The 19,643-nt window shown below is 55.7% G+C and overlaps 3 protein-coding genes across 14 annotated transcripts; 2 read left to right on the plus strand and 1 right to left on the minus strand.

Annotated features, from left to right (window-relative positions):
- Positions 1-542: 542 nt before the first annotated feature.
- gcm2 (glial cells missing transcription factor 2) lies at positions 543-9,991 on the minus strand. 2 transcript variants are annotated; one of them, XR_008414189.1, is made up of 9 exons: positions 9,143-9,991; positions 5,938-6,001; positions 5,689-5,877; positions 4,248-4,360; positions 4,059-4,184; positions 3,729-3,988; positions 3,033-3,267; positions 2,351-2,969; positions 543-2,251 (listed from the first exon to the last, which is right to left on the minus strand). XR_008414189.1 is itself a non-coding variant. In XM_053860253.1 (8 exons), the coding sequence occupies exons 1-8, from the start codon at positions 9,233-9,235 to the stop codon at positions 2,754-2,756; spliced, it is 1,296 nt and encodes a 431-aa protein (XP_053716228.1). In that variant the 5' UTR covers positions 9,236-9,991; the 3' UTR covers positions 543-2,753. The 2 variants fall into 2 exon arrangements, 1 of the variants encoding a protein (XP_053716228.1); XM_053860253.1 differs by having other exon boundaries at positions 543-2,969.
- Positions 9,743-16,196, plus strand: sycp2l (synaptonemal complex protein 2-like). 10 transcript variants are annotated; one of them, XM_053860242.1, is made up of 22 exons: positions 9,743-10,252; positions 11,583-11,702; positions 11,766-12,026; positions 12,276-12,300; positions 12,372-12,451; positions 12,516-12,720; positions 12,788-12,930; positions 12,987-13,039; positions 13,098-13,143; positions 13,205-13,297; positions 13,358-13,427; positions 13,494-13,636; positions 13,745-13,784; positions 13,847-13,887; positions 13,958-14,027; positions 14,096-14,145; positions 14,211-14,250; positions 14,425-14,520; positions 15,021-15,053; positions 15,160-15,320; positions 15,386-15,480; positions 15,629-15,770. In XM_053860242.1, exons 1-22 carry the CDS (start codon positions 10,172-10,174, stop codon positions 15,768-15,770), a joined length of 2,088 nt encoding a protein of 695 aa, XP_053716217.1. In that variant the 5' UTR covers positions 9,743-10,171. The 10 variants fall into 10 exon arrangements, with proteins under 10 accessions (XP_053716217.1, XP_053716216.1, XP_053716213.1 ...); XM_053860245.1 differs by having other exon boundaries at positions 9,745-10,252; positions 12,516-12,604; positions 12,686-12,720; positions 13,358-13,636; XM_053860241.1 differs by having other exon boundaries at positions 11,811-12,026; positions 13,358-13,636.
- On the plus strand, positions 16,085-19,270 carry LOC128756070 (guanine nucleotide-binding protein G(olf) subunit alpha-like). Of its 2 annotated transcripts, none has more exons than XM_053860254.1 (12): positions 16,085-16,333; positions 16,391-16,463; positions 16,529-16,583; positions 16,654-16,773; positions 16,939-17,036; positions 17,119-17,173; positions 17,230-17,303; positions 17,533-17,591; positions 17,669-17,789; positions 17,884-18,014; positions 18,358-18,425; positions 18,506-19,270. In XM_053860254.1, exons 1-12 carry the CDS (start codon positions 16,198-16,200, stop codon positions 18,650-18,652), a joined length of 1,137 nt encoding a protein of 378 aa, XP_053716229.1. In that variant the 5' UTR covers positions 16,085-16,197; the 3' UTR covers positions 18,653-19,270. The 2 variants fall into 2 exon arrangements, with proteins under 2 accessions (XP_053716229.1, XP_053716230.1); XM_053860255.1 differs by having other exon boundaries at positions 16,391-16,458; positions 16,494-16,583.
- Positions 19,271-19,643: the final 373 nt, after the last annotated feature.

Genomic DNA, 19,643 nt, shown 5'->3' on the forward strand with positions numbered 1-19,643 from the left:
GTGTGTGTGTGAAAGAGAGAGCGATGGCGAGCCACACAGCGGGGCGGAGAGGGCGGGGGGGGGGGGGGGGGGGGGGGGAAGAGAGAGAGAGGGAGAGAGAGAGAGGGAGAGAGAGAGAGGGAGAGAGAGAGAGAGAGAGAGAGAGAGAGAGGGAGAGAGAGAGAAGAGACTCTCGAAGGAAACACGTCTTCAACTTCAGATTCCGGGATCTTTTATGAAGCTCTCTGCTGCCACCTAGTGTCGGTCAGCTGTCAGTGCTTCCTGTCATGACGTCGATCATGAAGTCACTCCGTGTTTTCACCAAGTTGAGTCAACCTTAACAACAAAAGTGCTCATCAGTGATGAACCTGCGATGACGTCACCAACTCACCTCCTCGTCTTCAGTCAAACCCTGCGCTAAACATTCCGCAGTTCTCAGTCTCAAACGAAGACGTGTTTGAAGGTCACCGAACCTTCGGACCGAACAGTCGACCACGCTTTCCCTCAGACTGGCTGCAGGCGGAACCAATCAGGTGCCAGCTGAAACCAGCAGCACCGGCCCGACTGCTGAAGAACCTGCCCCCAGTGTGGCCCTCCAGGGCTCGGTGTCACCAGAACCCTTCTGTTACCCAGGACCAGCGCTTCCTCGGTGGCTCTCCAGACCTGCCCAGTGTCGTGTGCCACCAATACAAACTAGAGTCACGTCCGTCTCTTACGTCGCATCCGTGAATCTCACTAGCTGTTCATTCACACCACACCAAACAGGAAGTGACCCACGTGGAGCAGCGTGATGAAAAGTTTGTGTCTCCTGTCTCGCTCTAAACTCGGACAGAACTGCCACCATCTTGTGACGGGCGTCACCAGGGCGACGCTGTCCCGCCCGAGCTCCACAGGCCGTGAGCGGCTCCGCGCCGCAGCGTGTCTTGGTTGTGAGAAAGAAGTGTGTTTCTGTGTCGAAACATGTGGGCCGTCACTTCCACCCATGAGCGGATGAGCTCACGCAGCTTCAGGGCGTCCGCTCTCACACGAGAGACCCGTTTCTCAGGGGTGTCCTTCTGCTCCCGGGTCAGTCTGCTGCTGTGGACACTGCCGCTAACAACAAGTGATTCTCAGTTCAAAACGGAACGATTCAGAAGCAGAAGGAAGGTCTCAGCTGTGTCTGCGTCATTCAGGGGGAAGATGAAAGCAGCAGAAGTGGCTCTCAGGCCCTTCACCTGCACCGCTGCTGCGCCTCTCAGGACGACTCTCAGGACCAGGGAGGATGGTTCCTGGGTTCCTGGCCCACCTGCCATGGAGACCAGCCCCCTCCCATCACGCATCAGGAACATCCTTTCATCTGCTGCCAAGTACCAGCAGCCCTGGAGCTGAGCTGTGGGCGCCTCGGGGCCCGCTCATCCTACTTTGTGGGGACCCATTCTTGACAAAACACTGTCCCTGTGAGGACCGCATTTGGCAGGTTCAGTCTGGTCCAGGGTCTTGGTCCAGGTGAGCCATGTGTTTCGGGGGAGAGGCGGTCCTCACAAGAACAGGTGTGTGCGTGCACATCAAGGCTGGACTCATGTGGAGTTGAAAGTATGATAAAAGGTCAAACCAAAGGCAGGTCATGCGGCACATGACCAATCAAATGCAGGCCGCGTGTGATGACGTGTGTGTGTGTGTGATTGATGGTGTTTCTTTGTCCTCGCCAGCGATCCGGAGCAGGAATGTGTCTGGTGGAGGCAGAAACACAGCGACGCTCTCACAGAGACTCTTCTGCCACAGTGAAGCTGCGTCAGCCCAATGGACTGGACCGACCACTGGCCCCCCGGAGGAGGGGCGGGGGCGCCGTCTCGCACTCACTCACACACTCACACACACACCTGTTGCCGACTGTGTATAGTTTACATTGCCGTGTCAGCAGAGCGGATCCTCGGCTACATTAGCAGTCCTTGTTTGGAGGGAAGATCAAAGCAAGTGGCATGTTCCGGCAGCGGCGGCGGCGGCGGTCCTGAGGTTTGGGGCGTGACGGCGAGGACGTGTACGTGAGTTCCTCAGCAGAGATGGAGAGATAATCTCAGGATGAGACGATGGACAGATTAAAGCGATACAGGTCCGACGGGTCCCGGGCCAAACAACAGCTCACATTTCCCAGAATGCAAAGCGTGACAAGGACGGAGGGAGGAGGGAAGTCTGTGACCATAGTGTGACCCCGCAGGTGGCTGACCTGGAAGATGATGACATCATCAGCTCAGGTCTGCAGCGGGTGTCACGGTGATTTATGCCGAAGATTCCTCTGATGGAGATCAGACAGCAGCAGATAGGACGAGACAGCGTGAGAAGATTGTTGTTGAAAGTTTCACGTTACCAGATTATCTGCCGTCACGCAGCTCACCTGGATCCTGCCGCGCCAGCCAATCACTCGTGACCGCTCAATCTCTCATCTTTTATTTGTCTCTCACAAGAATTCCACACATCTGAGGAGCATCCGGCGGCGCGGCGCGGCGCCACCTGCTGTCCGAGCGAGCTCGCACCTGTGTGTGTGTGTGGAGGGTCGTGAGCCAGGGAGTAGTCGGACTTGTGGGAACCAGTTCTTGGAAACACGCCGCTTCCAGGGTCCGCTTCCAAATACCTGGGTCTCAGTCTGGTCCAGAGTCCTGGTCCAGGTGATGGCCAGGAGCGGTCCCCACAAGGACAGCGAGACAGACGTGTGTGTGCTATACTTTACTACTTCAACAGCTACATGATCGACAGTCAGGTGAGGTGGCGGCGGGCGCCGGTCCTGGACCCCCTGGGAGTCAGTAGTCCTCGTAACGGTAGGAGCCGGTGGGGTGGGGGCTGGAGTAGCAGGGGAAGCGGTACTCTGGGCCGTCCCGCTCCGCTCTGCCGGTCTGAGGGTCGGGTGGGAAGGACTTGATGACCCCGCCGCAGTCATCCGAGTAGGAAGAGGGGTCCTCAGGGAGGGCGGAGAGGAGGCTGGGAGGCTTGGAGGGAGGGCAGGGCTGGTACGACACCTGGGGACGGGCAGACGTCAGCACAGCGGCACCTCAGCACCTCAGGTCCGGACAGGCGCTCACCTTGGTGGTGGTGGTGATGATGGTCTGAAGGGCTGCAGGGGAGCACGGCCCGTTGCTGGGGTAGCGACATGGATATTCTGCACTGTAGTAGTGGGCGTGGTCACTGTAGGGGGCGCCTGTCTTCAGCAGCTCTTTCCAGTTGGACTTGGACTGACAGTCAAAGGAGGCCGAGTGTGGAGCGTTGGAGGAGGAGGAGGAGGAGGAGGAGGAGGAGGAGGCCAGGACAGACCCCAGCCTGAAAAGAGAAGCACAGTCAGTGGGCGGCACTGCAGGAGGCTCCATCACCATCATCGCCATCATCTTCCTCCCATCACTTCTGCAGTATGTTGCAGATAAAACATGTCTCTTCTGTGTGTGCTTCACTCACTGTACTTTTATTGCAAAATGTCTGTTTCTGAAAAAGCACACAGAAATGTCTTCTTCTCATCCCTTCCTCTTCTAGACTCTCTCTGGTGCAGGTGGCCAGCCTGGACTGTGGGAGGAAACCAGAGTGCCAGCAGAGGGGGAACTCAGCCTCACACAGAGGCAGGACGCAGGAAGCGTCTTGCTGCGAGGAGCCGGCGAGGAGCCGGCGCTGACCGGCTCCCACCATGAGCCGCAGTCCTGCCTTGCTGACTCCACACTGTGTTGGTGGCTCCTCATCCTCACCTCCTCAGCCGTGCTCTCTGATTCTCTCCCTCCAGGGGCGGGGCTTACCTGGGGTCGCAGATGGGCTCCGACGTCAGCGGGTACGTGGGAGGGCTGCGGTAGCCCTGGAGCTCGTAGCCTGGTCGGCTCATGTACACTCTGGGAGCGGAAGCCTTCTGTAACGTGGGAGCGCCGTCCTGCAGGGCATGATGGGGGCTGTAGTAAGGCTCTGCACTCTGGAATGCCGGGTAGTGCTGCTGGAAGTTTGGATCAATGAAAGAGATCCGGTCGGCCGGGTCGGCGCAGGAGAGCAGAGCCGGCGGCAGGGCCTGGAAGAGCAAGACAGCCATGACTCACGCACGGCTGCAGCCACGCAGCAGGAGGAGGTCGTGTGGCCACCTGAGCGTCCAGCAGCCGGCGCTTGGACAGGAAGGCAGGAGAGGTGACCCGTCTCTTGACAGAGCTGCGGCGCGCCTCGGTCTCAGACTTGGATTCGGGTCTCGGGTGGTCGTGTACTCCTTTCGCCTGGGAAGCCGACAGGTTGTGCTGAAGCCTCCTGTGAGGAGCACCTGCTGTGAGGGAACCCACCTGGAAGAAGATGCACTTCCCATCCACTCGCCAGAAGTTGGTAACAGGGTAACCGCTGTGGCCCCGGCACGGAACCAGCTCCAGCGCCGCGCTGCAGCTGGGACAGGCCTTCTCTGCAACACACCGAGGGTTCGAAGAGGTTAGAACGCTGCGTGCTGCCCGCGAGAGGGAGAGCAAGCGAGAGAAAGAGAGAGGGAGAGAGAGAGTGAGAGAATATGAGAGAGCAAGAAAGAGTGAGAGAATGTGAGAGAGAGCGAGATCGAGCGAGACAGAGAGTGAGAGAGAGAGAGCAGGAGAGAGAGCAAGAGAGAGTGAAAGAGAGCGAGAAAGAGAGAGAGTGAGAGAGAGCAAGAAAGCGAGAGAGAGCAAGAGAGAGTGAGAGAGAGCGAGAAATAGTGAGAGAGAGCGAGAAAGAGTGAGAGAATATGAGACAGTGAGAGAGAGTGAGAAAGAGTGAGAATGTGAGAGAGTGAGAAAGAGTGAGAGAATGTGAGAGTGAGTGAGAGACAAAGCGACAGAGAAAGCGAGAGAGAGCGAGAGAGAGAGAGCGAGAAAGAGTGAAAGAATATGAGAGACAGAGCGAGAAAGGGAGAGAGAGAAAGAGTGAGAGAGTGAGAGAGAGAGGGCAGGAGAGAGAGCGAGAGAGTGAAAGAGAGCGAGAAGGAGTGAGAGAATATGAGCCAGTGAGAGAGAGTGAGAAAGAGTGAGAGAATGTGAGAGAGTGAGAAAGAGTGAGAGAATGTGAGAGAGAGTGAGAGACAAAGCGACAGAGAAAGCGAGAGAGCAAGAGAGAGTGAGAGAGCGAGAAAGAGTGAGAGGGAGAGAGAGAAAGAGTGAGAGAGAGCAAGAAAGCGAGAGAGAGCAAGAGAGAGTGAGAGAGAGCGAGAAATAGTGAGAGAGAGCGAGAAAGAGTGAGAGAATATGAGACAGTGAGAGAGAGTGAGAAAGAGTGAGAATGTGAGAGAGTGAGAAAGAGTGAGAGAATGTGAGAGTGAGTGAGAGACAAAGCGACAGAGAAAGCGAGAGAGAGCGAGAGAGAGAGAGCGAGAAAGAGTGAAAGAATATGAGAGACAGAGCGAGAAAGGGAGAGAGAGAAAGAGTGAGAGAGTGAGAGAGAGAGGGCAGGAGAGAGAGCGAGAGAGTGAAAGAGAGCGAGAAGGAGTGAGAGAATATGAGCCAGTGAGAGAGAGTGAGAAAGAGTGAGAGAATGTGAGAGAGTGAGAAAGAGTGAGAGAATGTGAGAGAGAGTGAGAGACAAAGCGACAGAGAAAGCGAGAGAGCAAGAGAGAGTGAGAGAGCGAGAAAGAGTGAGAGAATATGAAAGAGTGAGAGAGTGAGAGAGAGCGAGAAATAGTGAGAGAGAGCGAGAAAGAGTGAGAGAATGTGAGAGAGAGCGAGACAGACAGAAAGTGCGCGCCTCCCGCTCCTCCCGCAGCCTTACTCTGCTGCTTCTGCCGGGCCTTGTCGCAGATGGCAGGTCGGAGCTGCAGCCTGGAGCCGTCCGGCAGGGAGCAGGCGCGAGAGCACAGCACCACGCCCAGGCAGGACTTCTTCAGTATCTGACAGTTGTGGTTGTTGGTGTTCCTCATGGCCCAGCCTGACAGGTGACGCTGAGCGTTCTTGTCCTCCGCTGAGCCACAAGTGAAAGTCAGCTACTGATGACCACAGTCCAGCGTCCACAGCCACTCACCGGTGTAGATGTAGTGCACGTAGCCATCGGTCCACTCCTGGAACCTGTCGAACTGCGGAGGGTCCTGGCACACACACATGTCTCAGAGTCTGTCAGTGGTCACATGACAGTGGCATCTCATGACCTGTCACCCTCTGTTCTCACATGCTAACAATAAATAGAGATAAACAATAACAACCAAAGTCATTCCTAAACAACCGACAAGCTCCGGAGGGGGTCGGCTGCAGCCACCTGCCAGTCCAGCAGCAGCAGGGTGAGGAGTGGTGGCGTGCGTGAGCCTTCTCCGTGGAGAGTGAAGGTCCTGGGCACGACACCTGCATCACCTCCCTGGAACAGAGGCTCAGGCAGCCTTGTGAGTGGAGAGGCTCTGGAGGAGCGTGTCTCTGCTGCAGCAGAAGGCTGTTACAACATCAGAGCTGAGACCAATGAAGTGAGCTGAGCTGCTCATGTCGGGGGTCACGGTTGCACTGCTGCAGCTTCACTGTGGAAACTGACTCCTGAGGAGGAGGAGCAGAGCAGAGCAGAGCAGCCAACCACATGCTCGAGCAGACCTGGGCAAAGTGCGGCCCGGGGGCCATGTGCGGCCAGACGCCTGTATTTTCCGGGCCCGTCTGACATCAGACTAAACTATCACTGATATGTCCTCATGTTTCGGCCTTTTTTATTTGTTCCTTCCCTTTTAGTCCCCACCACTGCAGCAGCTTCTTGTTTCAAGCCTAAAATCTTCTTCTTTCCATTGGCCAGTTGGATGCGTCTTTCATTGAAGGAAAACTGAAAATACGTGTTGAAATACGTTGCCTTTTTATCTTGAACGTCTGTTCCAGAGAGCTGTTGATTTATACTCAAATCAAGTGCATGTGAAATGAGATATTTCAGGAGGTTTCCCGGCATGTTTACACTTCTGAACATCTTTACTTCCATTGCATCTCTTTGGCTTGACTTTGTCCTTCTTACTTCAGTATCTGTGTTTTGGATATTTTTCCGTCACGGCTGTCTTGCTTCAGACGGTGGCCCCTCAGCACCGTGAGCCGCCCACCTCAGTGCTAGACCCACGGGGAGACACCTGCAGCAGCAACATGAGGGAGCAGCTCGATCGCCGTGGACAGCAGACGGTGAAGGATCCAAACTAGACTGAACGCGAGCAGCACGCAAAGATTAAACACACACACTCGTCTGTCTATCCTTCTGGGGACCTCTCCCCTGAACACACGGCTCACCTGAACCAGGACCCTGGACCAGACTGTGACCCAGTTAGGATCACCTACTATCACTGAGGTTTTAAACCTTCTAACCTTGTGAGGACCGACCAAACTGTCCTCAGAAGAGGAAGGTGGCTTGTCAAGACTTGGTGCTCACACACACACACACAGCCTCGGATCCTAACCCCAGTGAAGTGGGGATCAGGGAGAGACAGCGCTGGCCTTCCCTCCGTTTCAGTCTCTGTGTTACGTGTAGTGACCTACCAGTCACATGACCATGACATATCAAGTGACGTGCGTGGCTCCTTCTCCACGCTCCCAAGGTGCAGGGGCTTCTTTTCTCCCAACACATTTGTTTTTTAAACCCCCGTCAGACAATGGAGCCGTGCTGTAGAGCAGTGGTCCCCAACCTCCTGATCACCGTGGACCGGTCAGCTCTTGACAGTAGCAACGTGGCGTGGGGGGCATGAAGTGGCCACTTTGAGCTTTTGAAACATGCCTTCAAAACAGCAAACAGATGCACCATAGAACCACAGACAAAGTGCATGAAAAGCTTTTTTCTATGGGACGAGACGGTCCCATCCGGCAGTGACGGTAAGTCCATATTTCAAGGAGGACTCACGGTGTTGTCTGTTTCAAACCTTCTTCTTCTTGGAAGTGGTAGGCTCCGCTCCTGTCTCCTCACTGAGCCTGTCCCCCTTCGCTAAGAATCGGCTGTTTCCTGCTCATGTTGTGAGCTTGTGGGTTAGAATTTGGCTCTCAAGTGACTGAGGCGAAACCCAGGTTTTTCAGAATAAAGGATCCACGATCGTCCGGGCCCGTTCATGGCAAAGTGAAGTGGCTGAAACAAGCTCTTTTGTTTGATTCCTCACCAGGAAACCTGCTGTGACCTTCACCGCGTGTCAGAGAGGTCGTCTCTCAAACTGAAGGACGTGCGGCGCCATCGCGGCCTCAGCTGAATGGTGCCTTGACTCAGTGAGTGACCTGGCCACAGTTAACTACCGACGTTCCTCCACTCGCTGCTCCGCTGCGCTGAACCTGATGTCTCCATCTGTGGTGCCATGCTCTCAGGCTGGACAGGTTTGGAGGAGCGGAACTCACAGAGCTGCTCTCCACGATGTCACCTGCAGCTCCTTGTGCTCTGAAATGGTCACATGACCCCAGAAATTCACATCCACTCAGGAGGTCCTGCCTCCGAGAACTGCCTTGTTCTCCGCACCACACCTCACTCTTGGTTGAGGATGGTCATGTGCGGGAGTCACTGACACGTCTGAACTGACCACTGATATTCCTTTTCCCAGTCATTACCAATAGTGTAAGAAACAGAAATCAAACATAATAACATGGTTATTACACGAAGGTTATTATTATGATTAGGTTTGACGGCACCGTGTTGCTGACCCCTGACGGCTCGCCCGCGAACCCGCAGACCTGTCAGAGACACGGACCTCGCACAAGTGTTTCCTCAGCCCGCTGACGTGTTTGTTTCCACAAACTCACTCTCCGAGCGCCGTTCCAATGTGAATGCTGCGTTTCACATTCCGTGAGTGACCGCTGTCGGGGTCTGACCGACTGAGTCGTCTTTGAGTGACACGATTGAAAGGACGCAAATCGCGTCGCGAGAGGACAGTGCCGCGGACCCGACCGCGTGTGTGTGAACCAGCTGACGCTTCACTCTCCTGTTGCTTAAACAATAAAAACAGGTTTTGATATTTTTGTTTCCAGTGAAACCAAAACATGTGCGCGCGCGCGCGCATCCTCGCACACACACTAACGCACGCGTCACAACTTTTACTTTAAAATGTGGCTTTTAATTTTTGTAGCTGTTTTCTTTCGATCACCATCTAAAGTCCAACGTCGAAACAACGAGTTTGATTTATTTAGTTGTGTTGGTTTCATTCCGATGGATGACAGGAATAATACTAATAAGAGGAGCGCGTCTTCAACAATGATCCTCCTCTCGTCCTCGTCAGGACTGCTCGGGTAAAGCGGGTGTCCGGACGTACCTGCGGGAGTTTCGGGTCGTTAATGTCCCACGTCAACTTCATGCCGACCGAGCACACGCAGTCCGTCTGCTCTCGCTCCTCCACTCGGGACATACTCTTCTGCGGCTCCCGGTAACGGATCTGGCTCCGTTTCCAACGCTGCTTCCAGTCCGTTCTGAGCCCGGGTCCAGGGGTCAGGCCTGAGCCCGGGGGAGAATGTTCCAGGTGACCAGCAGGCCCAGATGGAGCGTTGGTGATGAGGATAACTCCGCGCGTGCGGCTCCGGCGAGACTCAGGTTTGAGGGTCTGCGAGGCCACAGGTAGTGATGATGTCAAATGGAGGGCGGAGTGTGTGTGTGTGTGTTCTCGCGCGCGCGCATCGGTGTGTTTTGTGTCAATATGTCTCTATTTTCCCCAAAACAAACAACTCATTAGTCATCGATTAGAAAACTAAATGATACGATCGACCGCGTGTGCTTTGCCAGACTTGTGAGGACCGAGTCTTGACAAGCTGCCTTCTTGTGAGGACATTTGGGCCTGTCCTCACAGCGTTAGGTCAGGTTCCAGTCTGGCTCAGGTGAGTCATGTGTTCAGGGGGAGAGGCCCTCACAAACCATAAAGAAAAAACACGTCTGCGCGTGTGTGTGTGTGCAACTCCTGGATCCCAGCTTGTCGGACGGGAAACAGACGCGCGCGCGCCCCTCGTGCTGCTCCCCATCATGTTTGCTTCTGTTCTCGTGCGTGGTGCCGAGACGACAAATGACCAATAAATACGAAGCTCTTTTTCGAGCACGGCGCGACCTGAGTTCTCTGGCGCAGAAAGCAAAGCACACGGCGATGAGCGCGGGCATGTTCGGAGGCTCGAGCCCGTCCGCCTCCGGTCCGGTCACAGTCCCAGGCCTGCGTGCTCCGAGCGCGTGAGTCCCAGCTCTGACATCATCTCAATCACGGCTGATCACGGCAGGTGCGTGGGACCCGTCCTCAGCTGCGCCGGAGCGAGCGCCGACAGATCCGCACGGCAGTGGTGAACGGAGCGCTGCGCTCCTCCGAATGGCCGAGGTTTCAGCGGGAAGACGAACAGACTTGCGACGCCGAGCATTTCTTCAGAGCTTGTGCTCTGACAGGACACAGGTGAGTTCTGCGACCATGGAGTCAGGCGGGACGCCAGAGCGCCAAGTCACTGAATCAAGCTGTATCTCGGGGTCAAACGTCTTTACTCTGGACAGAAGAGTCATCGGTACATGAATCAAAGAACGACTTTGCTCGCCTGAGTGACAATGTTCTGCCGCTGTCACGTGACGCAGAGCAGAACCCGCCGAGGCCCCGAGTCGCTCGACCGGCTGCTGACTGCGGCCGCCGCTCTCTGGGACGCGCGCTTTGTTATAAGCAGGAGTGAAGCCACCAACTGCGATTTGAAGCAAAAGCTGTCGGGAATATTGATGCCAAACTACTGACGGACTTTCCCTCAGCTTCTGTCTCGTGGCGTCTCGTCTGCTGTGAAGTGGTGACACGAACGAGCCCGTCACCGCGCCTTCTCTCTCCCTCACCGTGCTCTTGGTTGATAGGAAGTCTGCTCTAAACAACAACCCATGTTCCTCTGCTGTGGCTTGTTCACGGCCCCACGTGTGTGGAACCGCGTCTCCGCCAGCAGACTGGACCCGCCAACCGCCTGCGGTGATGAAGGGCCAGTACAGGAGCAAACGTTGTGTTCCACCGTCTGCACTGGAGCTGAACACAGATGACGTTCACGCGATTTCACGAAGGACCTGAGTGGCGCGAGCCTCGGCGTCACGTGGCCTCCTCGGAAGAGCAGATTGATTATGAATCGGTTTTCATGGTTTACAGCGTCTTCGTGTCACATGGCTCCAGCCAGCGGTACCGGAGCACCCCCTGCTGGTAGAGATTAGTATTGACGCCCCAAAGAGCGGTGCAGCTCGAACCGTCGGCGTTCATTCGCATGTTCATTGAAATGATAGAGAAACATTTTTTTTGAAGAAATGTATGATAGTTATTAGACGAATAGTTGCACTCAATGTACATGACTCATGTCCTCCAAAATAATGGGACTAATGAATTCGTGTCAGGACGATTCAAGCCGCCACATTCTTCCCTTTAGGGTGGAGGTTCAGGAGCTTCCATACGAACCTCTACTGAAGGCCACTGTGTTGCCTCCTGCTTCAACACTTGAAACTTTGCGCGGCATGGTTGGTGGTTTGAAGTTGCCACTAGCACAGATGTCCTGAGAGGGCTTCAAGAGCGCGTCAGTCTTTGGAAATGCATCGCTTGTCACCACCATTGCCTCCACACAAAGATGCTCAGCCCCTGACCCAGGTCAGGCGTGACCTTCTGCCGTCCTTCCAACGTGAAAACACTTGCGTTTTGGATGAACAGACTCAAAACACCTCTCCAGACTTTTGGGCTCAAACCCTGGTCCAAGCTGACGTTCTGTGTGTCCATCCAGATGGAGACCCTGTTGGAGGAGCACCTGCAGCGGGCTGACCCTGCGGGCGTGGTCTCGCTCATCCACTTTGAGGGTTTGAACCACTCGGCAGTGGTGCAGCTGGACCTGCTGGTGACCAAGGTCAGTGCGTGTTCTATCTCGGGTGACGCTGCTGTGATCCGGACGTGCGCTTCCATCGTGCAGCTGCTGAGCCGATCGCACTTCCACAAAGTGTCCGTCCTCCTGAAGGCCCTGGAGCGCCTGACCTGGGACGGGACGCTGGTGCAGCTGGGACTGCCTGCCAAGGCGAGTGCTCCAGTGGAGGAAGCCTTGGAGCAGGCTGTTCTCTCTGACTCTCTCTTTCAGGTTTGTTTTTGGTTCCGAGCTGTCTCCCGGCGCTTGACCTCTGACCCCCCAACAGAGACGCTTCACTGTCTGACAGAGAGCTTCTATGATTATTTCCTGGTGAGTCTCAGCCAGCCAACACGTGTCTACGTGCTCTGTTTTGGGCTGGCGTGCGTGTGAGACGTGCGTGTGAGACATGAGTGACGCTCATCCTGACCGGGGTGAAGTGGGTCCCAATATTGGGCTGGAATTCTCTCCGCTGGTGTTGGAGCCTCTGCTCTCAGACGGAGGTTTCATGGAGCAGGTTCCTTCCAGCAGAGGCTTCTGGCTGGTTTCCATGGAAACAGTCATGCTTGTCTTCTGTTTCAGTGTCTGAGTCAAACGTCGCTTCCAGGTTGGTGTTCGCCTCACGGTTGCCCTCGTGATGTTCTTGCTTCGGTGAGCGAGCGTGCGTGTGCGTTGCAGTGCACCAGCTGTCTGCGGTTCTCAGCCATTTGACGGAGTTGGCTGTAAAACCAGACATGTATTTCTCTCTTGGACTGGAGGTGTGTTGTCACAAGTCTCTGGGCCGAGCCTCGGTTCTGGACCTGCCTCTCTTGCTTCTCTTAGGCCATCAGAACATTCAATGCTGTGCTGGATTGTCTGAGTCCAGAGAGGAGGAGGAGGATCCAGGTGCAGAAGAACCAAGCTCAGATACTGTATAACCCCACACGCACAGCAACGATGGCGCGACTCCCTGCAGTGAGTGCCAGGGCCCTGCTCTCTGTCTCCCTCTGTAGGTCACAGTTGTCAACAGCGGTTCTGACGGCTGCAGGTGAGCGTCTCGGCCGCGCTCTGCGCCTGCTGGTGACGGCACTTTTGCTTGGTCCTTGTTGCTGCAGATTACGAGCTGCAGGTCGGCCTGACAGAAGCTTTGTGTCGGCTGACTCCGCGGAAGAAGAGGCTGCAGCGAGCCCGTGGCTGGTTCCCTCAGCCCGGCGTCTGCGCTGCCTTCTGTGACATCAGAGATGGAGACTTCGAGCTGGTGAGCCTCCGTCTGTCACCTGCCGCACCTCCATTTCTGCCTTCAACCTGTTGCAGGACTGCCGTCGTTTCCTCAACTTCCTGAACCGTTGCCGTAGCGACCAGATGAGGTAAGAGCCCTCCGGGCTTGAATGGCAGGAGCGTGTGACCGTGGTCTTCTCGCTGCAGGGTGCGAACCTTCCCGTGCCGTCAGACGTTCCTGGACTCGGCAGAGGTGACTCGCGAGGTCTGGTGTGTCTGTCTCGTGGTCTCATCCACCTTCCCACGGTCCTCAGCTCTGTAAACCCAAAGACAAGCCCTTGGAACCGTTCTGGATCGACTTCAACACAGGATCCAAATCTGTGACCTTCTTCACGGATGACCCTCAGGTGCTGTGAAAAGTCCCGCGAGAAAGGAGACTTGAGGTTCAGGTCTTGTCCTCCATGCAGAGTTGTCTGTGGAGTTCTGTTCATCTGTCCAGTGACAACGTGGACCAGTACAGCATTCGGCTTCAGAAGGGCGAGTGCACTTCAGCGTCCATGAGACCGGCGCGCGGAGCCCTCAACCCTCTGTCTTTTCTCCCAGACTCGAATGTCCCACAGTCGGTTTTGAGGGTCCACTTGATCTCTCCCATCACTCACCTGGGCAACACAGGCCAGACGGTCAAGATTCTCTTCAACCCAGAGGACCATCAAGACCTGGAGGAGTCTCTGAAGGCAGTGTTTCTGGTGTGTACGCGCCGCTGACACCCAGCTCTACCACCACCTGCGCCATTCCTTCTGACCTAGTCTTAGATTCTGCTGGTGTTTTTGACTGAAGTGCGTCTGTGTGAACAGGAAGGCGAGAAGAGCAGCAAGGCTCGGCGATGTTTGAGAGGTGAGCTTCCACCCTCGGCCTCCCCTTGAATCTTGGTTAAGCCCATCTCCACGCCTCTCCAGTTCTTCCTCTGTCCCCAAGCAACAAGCAGCCCACCTCTGAGGTACGAGTCCCACCGTCACCTTGACTCCCAGGGGGCGCCAATCTCCTGCTCACGTGACTCTGTTCCACAGCCTCGGAGGAAGAGCAGAGCGGAGGCCCTCTTCGACCTGGTGGTCCCGAGCACAGCCTCCTACAACTCAGGTTGGAGCCTCTTCACGGTGGCAGAAGGTCCTGGAGGTCCAATATTCGTCAAGGCTTTTTGCACACAGGCGTTTTGATGGTGCCAGACCCAGACAGCCAGGAGCGAGGGAGCCCGTCGGTGAGTGGGCTTCACCAGGTCCTGGCTTCCTGAGCTACAGCTTTCTGACTCTCCCACCTTGGCAGGTCAGCAGCCGGAGCAGGAAGCGCTCACTTCCTGACTCAGGTTTGTGGGTCAAATTCACAAGACTGTCCTCACAAATGGTCAGGGTGCGATGAATGACGTTGACCAACAACGTTGAACGGTTCATGTCACGTCAGTCACTGCATGTCCTCCAGATGTTTGACCCACCTGTCCCTGGTTGTTTGGACTGATGTGAAGGGATCTTTCAATCTTTAGGCCTCGTGTCGGATAGAAATGAAGATGGTTGCTCACCGAAGTTGAGAAGGGAAGAAGAAGGAGCGCAGAGGAGGAAGGACACCTCGGCGTCTCCAGGTTCTCGCTTTCTTGTTTCCTTTCTTGCGTCAAGCTGCAGATGTTCCTCAGACGATTTGCAAGTTTCCTCACCCTCATCCTGGAGAGGAGGACTTCAGATGTTGAAGTTCCTGGTTCATAGATGGATACTTCATTCATCTCACATTCCAGACAGCATCTGTTTGTCAAAAGTAAAAATAAAGACAACAGAATTAAAAAAGCAAAACACAGAACGGTGACGTGCTGCACAGCAGGTGGTCAGTTGATCTCCTCACTCTGTCTGAGGAGCAGGGCACTGAGCAGTCTGCCATGGCAGCTGCTCCTGGGCCTCTGGATGGTGCTGTGTCGGGGGCTGTGAGGATGGCCCGTGATGTCAGGCTGTCCCGAGTCCCCTCTGATGAGATCTGCTCCCGGTGGCGTCGGTGTGCCACCACCAGTCCTCCTGAGAGGAGAAGCTGGAGACGGTCCCATCAGCTGCAGTGGCCCCCAACAGTGACACAGTCCTCTATTCAACCCACTAGGGAATGACGGAGCAAAGCCGACCTCAGGAGCTGGTGGGTCAGTCCTCTGTGGCTCGGAGCCGCCTGTTTGGCACCAGTCGTCCGGCGGTGCAACTCTTGTCCAGGCCATCTCTTGTTCCTGACGCCATGCCTTCCATAGTGCCAAAAAGCAGAGGGGCTTTTACTGTCGTCTTTCCCCAAGATTCAGACCGATGCTGTGAAGATGGCGACCAACCAGGTGAGGAGAGCGAGGGCCCTCAGCTGACCAGCACGTCGGCCGGCTTCACGCGACTGGTTCAGAACCTCAAAGGTGGACTCATGGTCAGCGCTTCTTGACCTTCTCCGTCCTCGATGACTTGCTCGTGACTCGCTCATCCCCTTCACAGGAGTCCTGGCGGCGAGTGGAGGAGGAGCTGCAGAAGCCTCTGAGCCAGTGTCAGCAGCGTGTGGCGTCACTGCTCCAGGACGTCCGCCGTCACAGGTACCACTCCCAGACACACTCGGGTGCTGTGAGTCGGCGCTGACGTCCGTGCGGCCCCCTGCAGGGTCTCCTTTTTTCAGAGCCTTGATCAATGTGTATCGGATCATCAGGCTTATTTGCGACAGTAATCCTCAGTTCCTCCCTGCAGCAACCGACCCACCGCAGGTACATGTTGCCACCAGGTAGCACATGGAACTGCACTGAGCCCAGCTCAGGACCAATGCTGCCGCTCTGTTGCCCGTCCAGTGGCAGACGGCTCTCACAGCCCAGAGTCCCGCCAGCCGTCCTGACGACTGTCGATGTGAATAAAAGTGTCACTTCTTGGAACGTGGTCTTTGATGCTGCTGGTGACTGTGGTGGAGGTGCTGTTGGGAGGCGTGTTTGTGGTTGTTAAAGTAACTAGAGATGAAAAACATGAACCCTCCAGAGGAAATGACAACTCTGTTCCGTCACTAATGAGGAGCCTGGAGTCTTGGAGGAACCGGAGAGCCAGACGCACAGACCTCCAGGTGCTCCTCCGCCGTATCTGGGATCCGGGGCTTCTGGCGTGGAATTTCCAGGCGGTTTGGAGCTAATGGAGCGAGGACTCTGCCAGGTGTCTTTTGGGCCAAAAACCAAGGTGTTGACCGAGTGAGAAGGTCCTGACGCTGCGTGGGAGGACTGACTTGGACCAGACTAGCTGAGCCGGACACGGACTTGCAACAGGTGTGTTGTGAAATGGGTTGTCTAGGGGGAAAGACGGAGGAGGAACGTCTGGATGAGAAGGCGAAAAGAGAAGCCAACAAGAAGATCGAGAGACAGCTCCAGAGAGAGCGGCAGGCGTACAAGGCCACGCACAGGCTGCTGCTGCTAGGTGAGGCTGCTCCCCCCGGCCCCAGCTGGTCTCCCTCACCCCCGTCTGTCACCGCAGGGGCAGGAGAGTCTGGAAAGAGCACCATTGTGAAGCAGATGAGGATCCTCCATGTCGACGGCTTCAACGCTGAGTGAGTGTGAGAAACAGGCACCGCCTTGAGGGTCTGACTGCCGCTCCGCTCTCCCACGCTTTCAGAGAGAAGCAGCAGAAGATCCAAGACATTCGGAAGAACGTGAAGGACGCTATTGTGGTGGGTGGTCTGGCCCGACCCGGTGACCTGCGTCGCATGAGCCCGGCTCACTTGTCTCTCTGTCTCTCAGACCATCGTCGCCGCCATGAACAGTTTAACTCCTCCCATTTCTCTGGCTGACCGTGACAACCAGTTCCGCCTGGACTACATCCTGAGCATCGCGCCGTTGTCGGACTTGGACTACAGCGAGGTGAGCGTCTGTCTGTTTGTGTTGAATGATGCTAATGAGGACGACGTGAGGAGTCAGCCGGGACGCGTCGCCCGCATGACTGAACACCTGAGAGCTCATTAACACAGCGGTCCCCACGGAGCCTCCGCACCTGAAGCTCTCGCTCGCTGATGTCCTCGTCCGCAGGAGTTCTTTGAGCACGCTCAGAAGCTGTGGGAGGACGACGGCGTGAAGGCGTGCTACGAGCGAGCCAACGAGTATCAGCTGATCGACTGCGCTCAGTAGTAAGGCCCCCATTCCTGCGCCGTGTCTGTGCGTCCCTCAGACAGCAGCGCCCACGTCTGTCTGTCTGTCTGTCCGTCCTAGCTTTCTGGACAGGTTGGACTCGGTGAGGAGGTCGGACTACACGCCGACTGATCAGGTAACTCGGCGGCCGCCATCCTGACAGAACCTTGCTCCAGCTCCTCCCCTCTGCAGGATCTTCTTCGCTGTCGGGTTTTGACGTCTGGAATATTTGAGACTCGATTTCAAGTGGACAAGGTCAACTTCCAGTGAGTCACTTCGTTCAAACCCTCAGTCAAGGTGGCCCAGCGACCGGTGCCTCCAGCCCAGTGAGAGCCGCCTGCTGCTGACCCAGGGTTTGCAGGTCGCCTCGGGTAGAGCTTGTTGAACTGGTGTGGAGGTGAAACTCCTCCATTTCCCTGAGGGAACCTGCCCAAGAGGCCAGTGAAGCCGTTTCCATGTGTGTTGTGCTGCCGCTGAATCCTGCCTGTGTCCCAGTATGTTTGATGTAGGCGGCCAGAGGGACGAGCGCAGGAAGTGGATCCAGTGCTTCAACGGTGAGCGCCCGCCCGCCCGCCCGCACGCACGTGGCCTCGGGACCGTGAGACTCATGAGCTGCTTCCTCGCTGTGCAGATGTTACAGCCATCATCTTCGTGGCAGCAAGCAGCAGTTACAATATGGTGATCCGAGAAGACAACTCCACCAATCGGCTGCGAGAATCCTTGGACCTCTTCAGATCCATCTGGACCAACAGGTTCCCTTGCCCTCTCTCTCTCTCTCTCTCTCTCTCTCTCTCTCTCCTTCTCTCTCTCAAGGAACTTAACCCCTCCCTCTCTGACTGTCTGCAGGTTCTTGAAGACCATATCTGTGATCTTGTTCCTCAATAAGCAGGACGTTCTTGCAGACAAAATTCTGGCGGGAAAATCCAAACTGGAGGATTATTTTCCTGACTACATAAACTACACAGTTCCCACTGATGGTATCAGAGAGAACACACACACACACACCTTTGTATTACTATCCCTGTGGGGACACTGCGAGGTTTCTCCTGGCCATGACCCTTTCCCCAGCCTCTCCCTCTAAACCAATGGTGTCAAAGTGATCCTCAAAAGGGCCGCAGTGGGTGCAGCCCCAGACTGACAGTGATCACCTGATCACAGCTTCAGACACCTGACTGACAACCAAAGCCCTCTGAGGACTGCTTTGACACGTGCACCCTGCAGCTAACCCTCCAAATGTCCCCACACGGATAGTGTTCTGTCAAGGTCATCGGTCCCCACAAAGTAGGATAAGCAAGCCCACACGCAGGTATTTCTCTCCAGCTGCTCCAGATACAGACGAAGATCCCAACGTCACCCGGGCAAAGTTCTTCATTCGAGACGAGTTCCTGGTAAGACGTGTCTGTGGCCCGCGTGCGCCACGTGCGCTGCCTGTCTGACCTGCCTGCCTGTCTGTCTGTCTGCCTGCCAGAGGATCAGCACTGCCAGTGGTGACGGGAAGCACTACTGCTATCCTCACTTCACATGCGCCGTCGACACGGAGAACATCCGTCGTGTCTTCAACGACTGTCGCGACATCATTCAGCGGATGCACTTGCGACAGTATGAGCTGCTCTGATTGGCCGGCAGCTCCTCCCACTCAGTCTGTTCTTAGAGAAATTCAATGTTGCGTTGTAGAAAACGATCAGTTTCTTAGAAATGCACCTTCGACGTGGGTGGTCATCTTCACGAAGCAGCTGAAACCAGTCTGGCCATTAAAGCACGACATGTGTGTGGAGAGTCTGTGGAGTTCTTCACTGGCTCCTTGGAAAGTGTCTCCTAATTCTTCCGCTTGAACTTGAACATGCTGAGCTTCTCATCTTGATGTGTGATGTGGGTCGGCACGCTGCACCCACTGGTTCCCGGACAGGGATGAAGCTCAGCGATGAGGAGGGGCAGTAACCGGCTCCCGCCACAGCAGGCCAACAAAACCAGGGCTCAGCGGGTGCGCCCTCAGACCGGTCCCAAGGGACGTCCTGACCCGGGACCTGCAGTTGAGCTCTGCTCCCACACCTGCGGCAGGCATACTCACCGGAGCCCATCGTCTCCTCAGGCAGTGAGCAGAAATGCAGGGTGGAGTGGCGGAGCCCTGGGTGGTTTTTGTCTCAGGTGGCAGATGAGGCGCAGGATTCACTTCTACGCTACTCTCGGTCTCACTCGTGACCCCCCCCCACAGTCCTAGTCTGGACTCTGCCATTCATCGTGCTAACAGGAAAACAACCAGTCGACAGGTTCACTTGGTGCTGTGAGGCCTTGCTCCGCCTGCAGCCTCGCTGTTGCCATGTCAGGACAACATCCAAACACGAGAGGAGCGCAGCGCGCTGCCCACAACAGGCAGGGGTCCGCTTCATATTCCAAGAGCTCTGACGCGAGTCAACACACACCTGGTTCCAACTGTGACGTGTCAAAGCACAGGTCTGAACTCTTCTTGAGGCTCGGTCACGTCGCACAAAGAACTGACTCAAAGGTAACCAAACTTCAGGCATTTTTCCAAAACCAACATGGCTGCCCAAAGGGGCCGCCTTCTGAGGAAGGGAGCCCCTGGTCAGCCAACTGCAGCTCTCCAACAG

Source organism: Synchiropus splendidus, chromosome 3 (genome assembly GCF_027744825.2).
Source record: "Synchiropus splendidus isolate RoL2022-P1 chromosome 3, RoL_Sspl_1.0, whole genome shotgun sequence".
Taxonomy (NCBI): Eukaryota; Metazoa; Chordata; class Actinopteri; order Syngnathiformes; family Callionymidae; genus Synchiropus; species Synchiropus splendidus.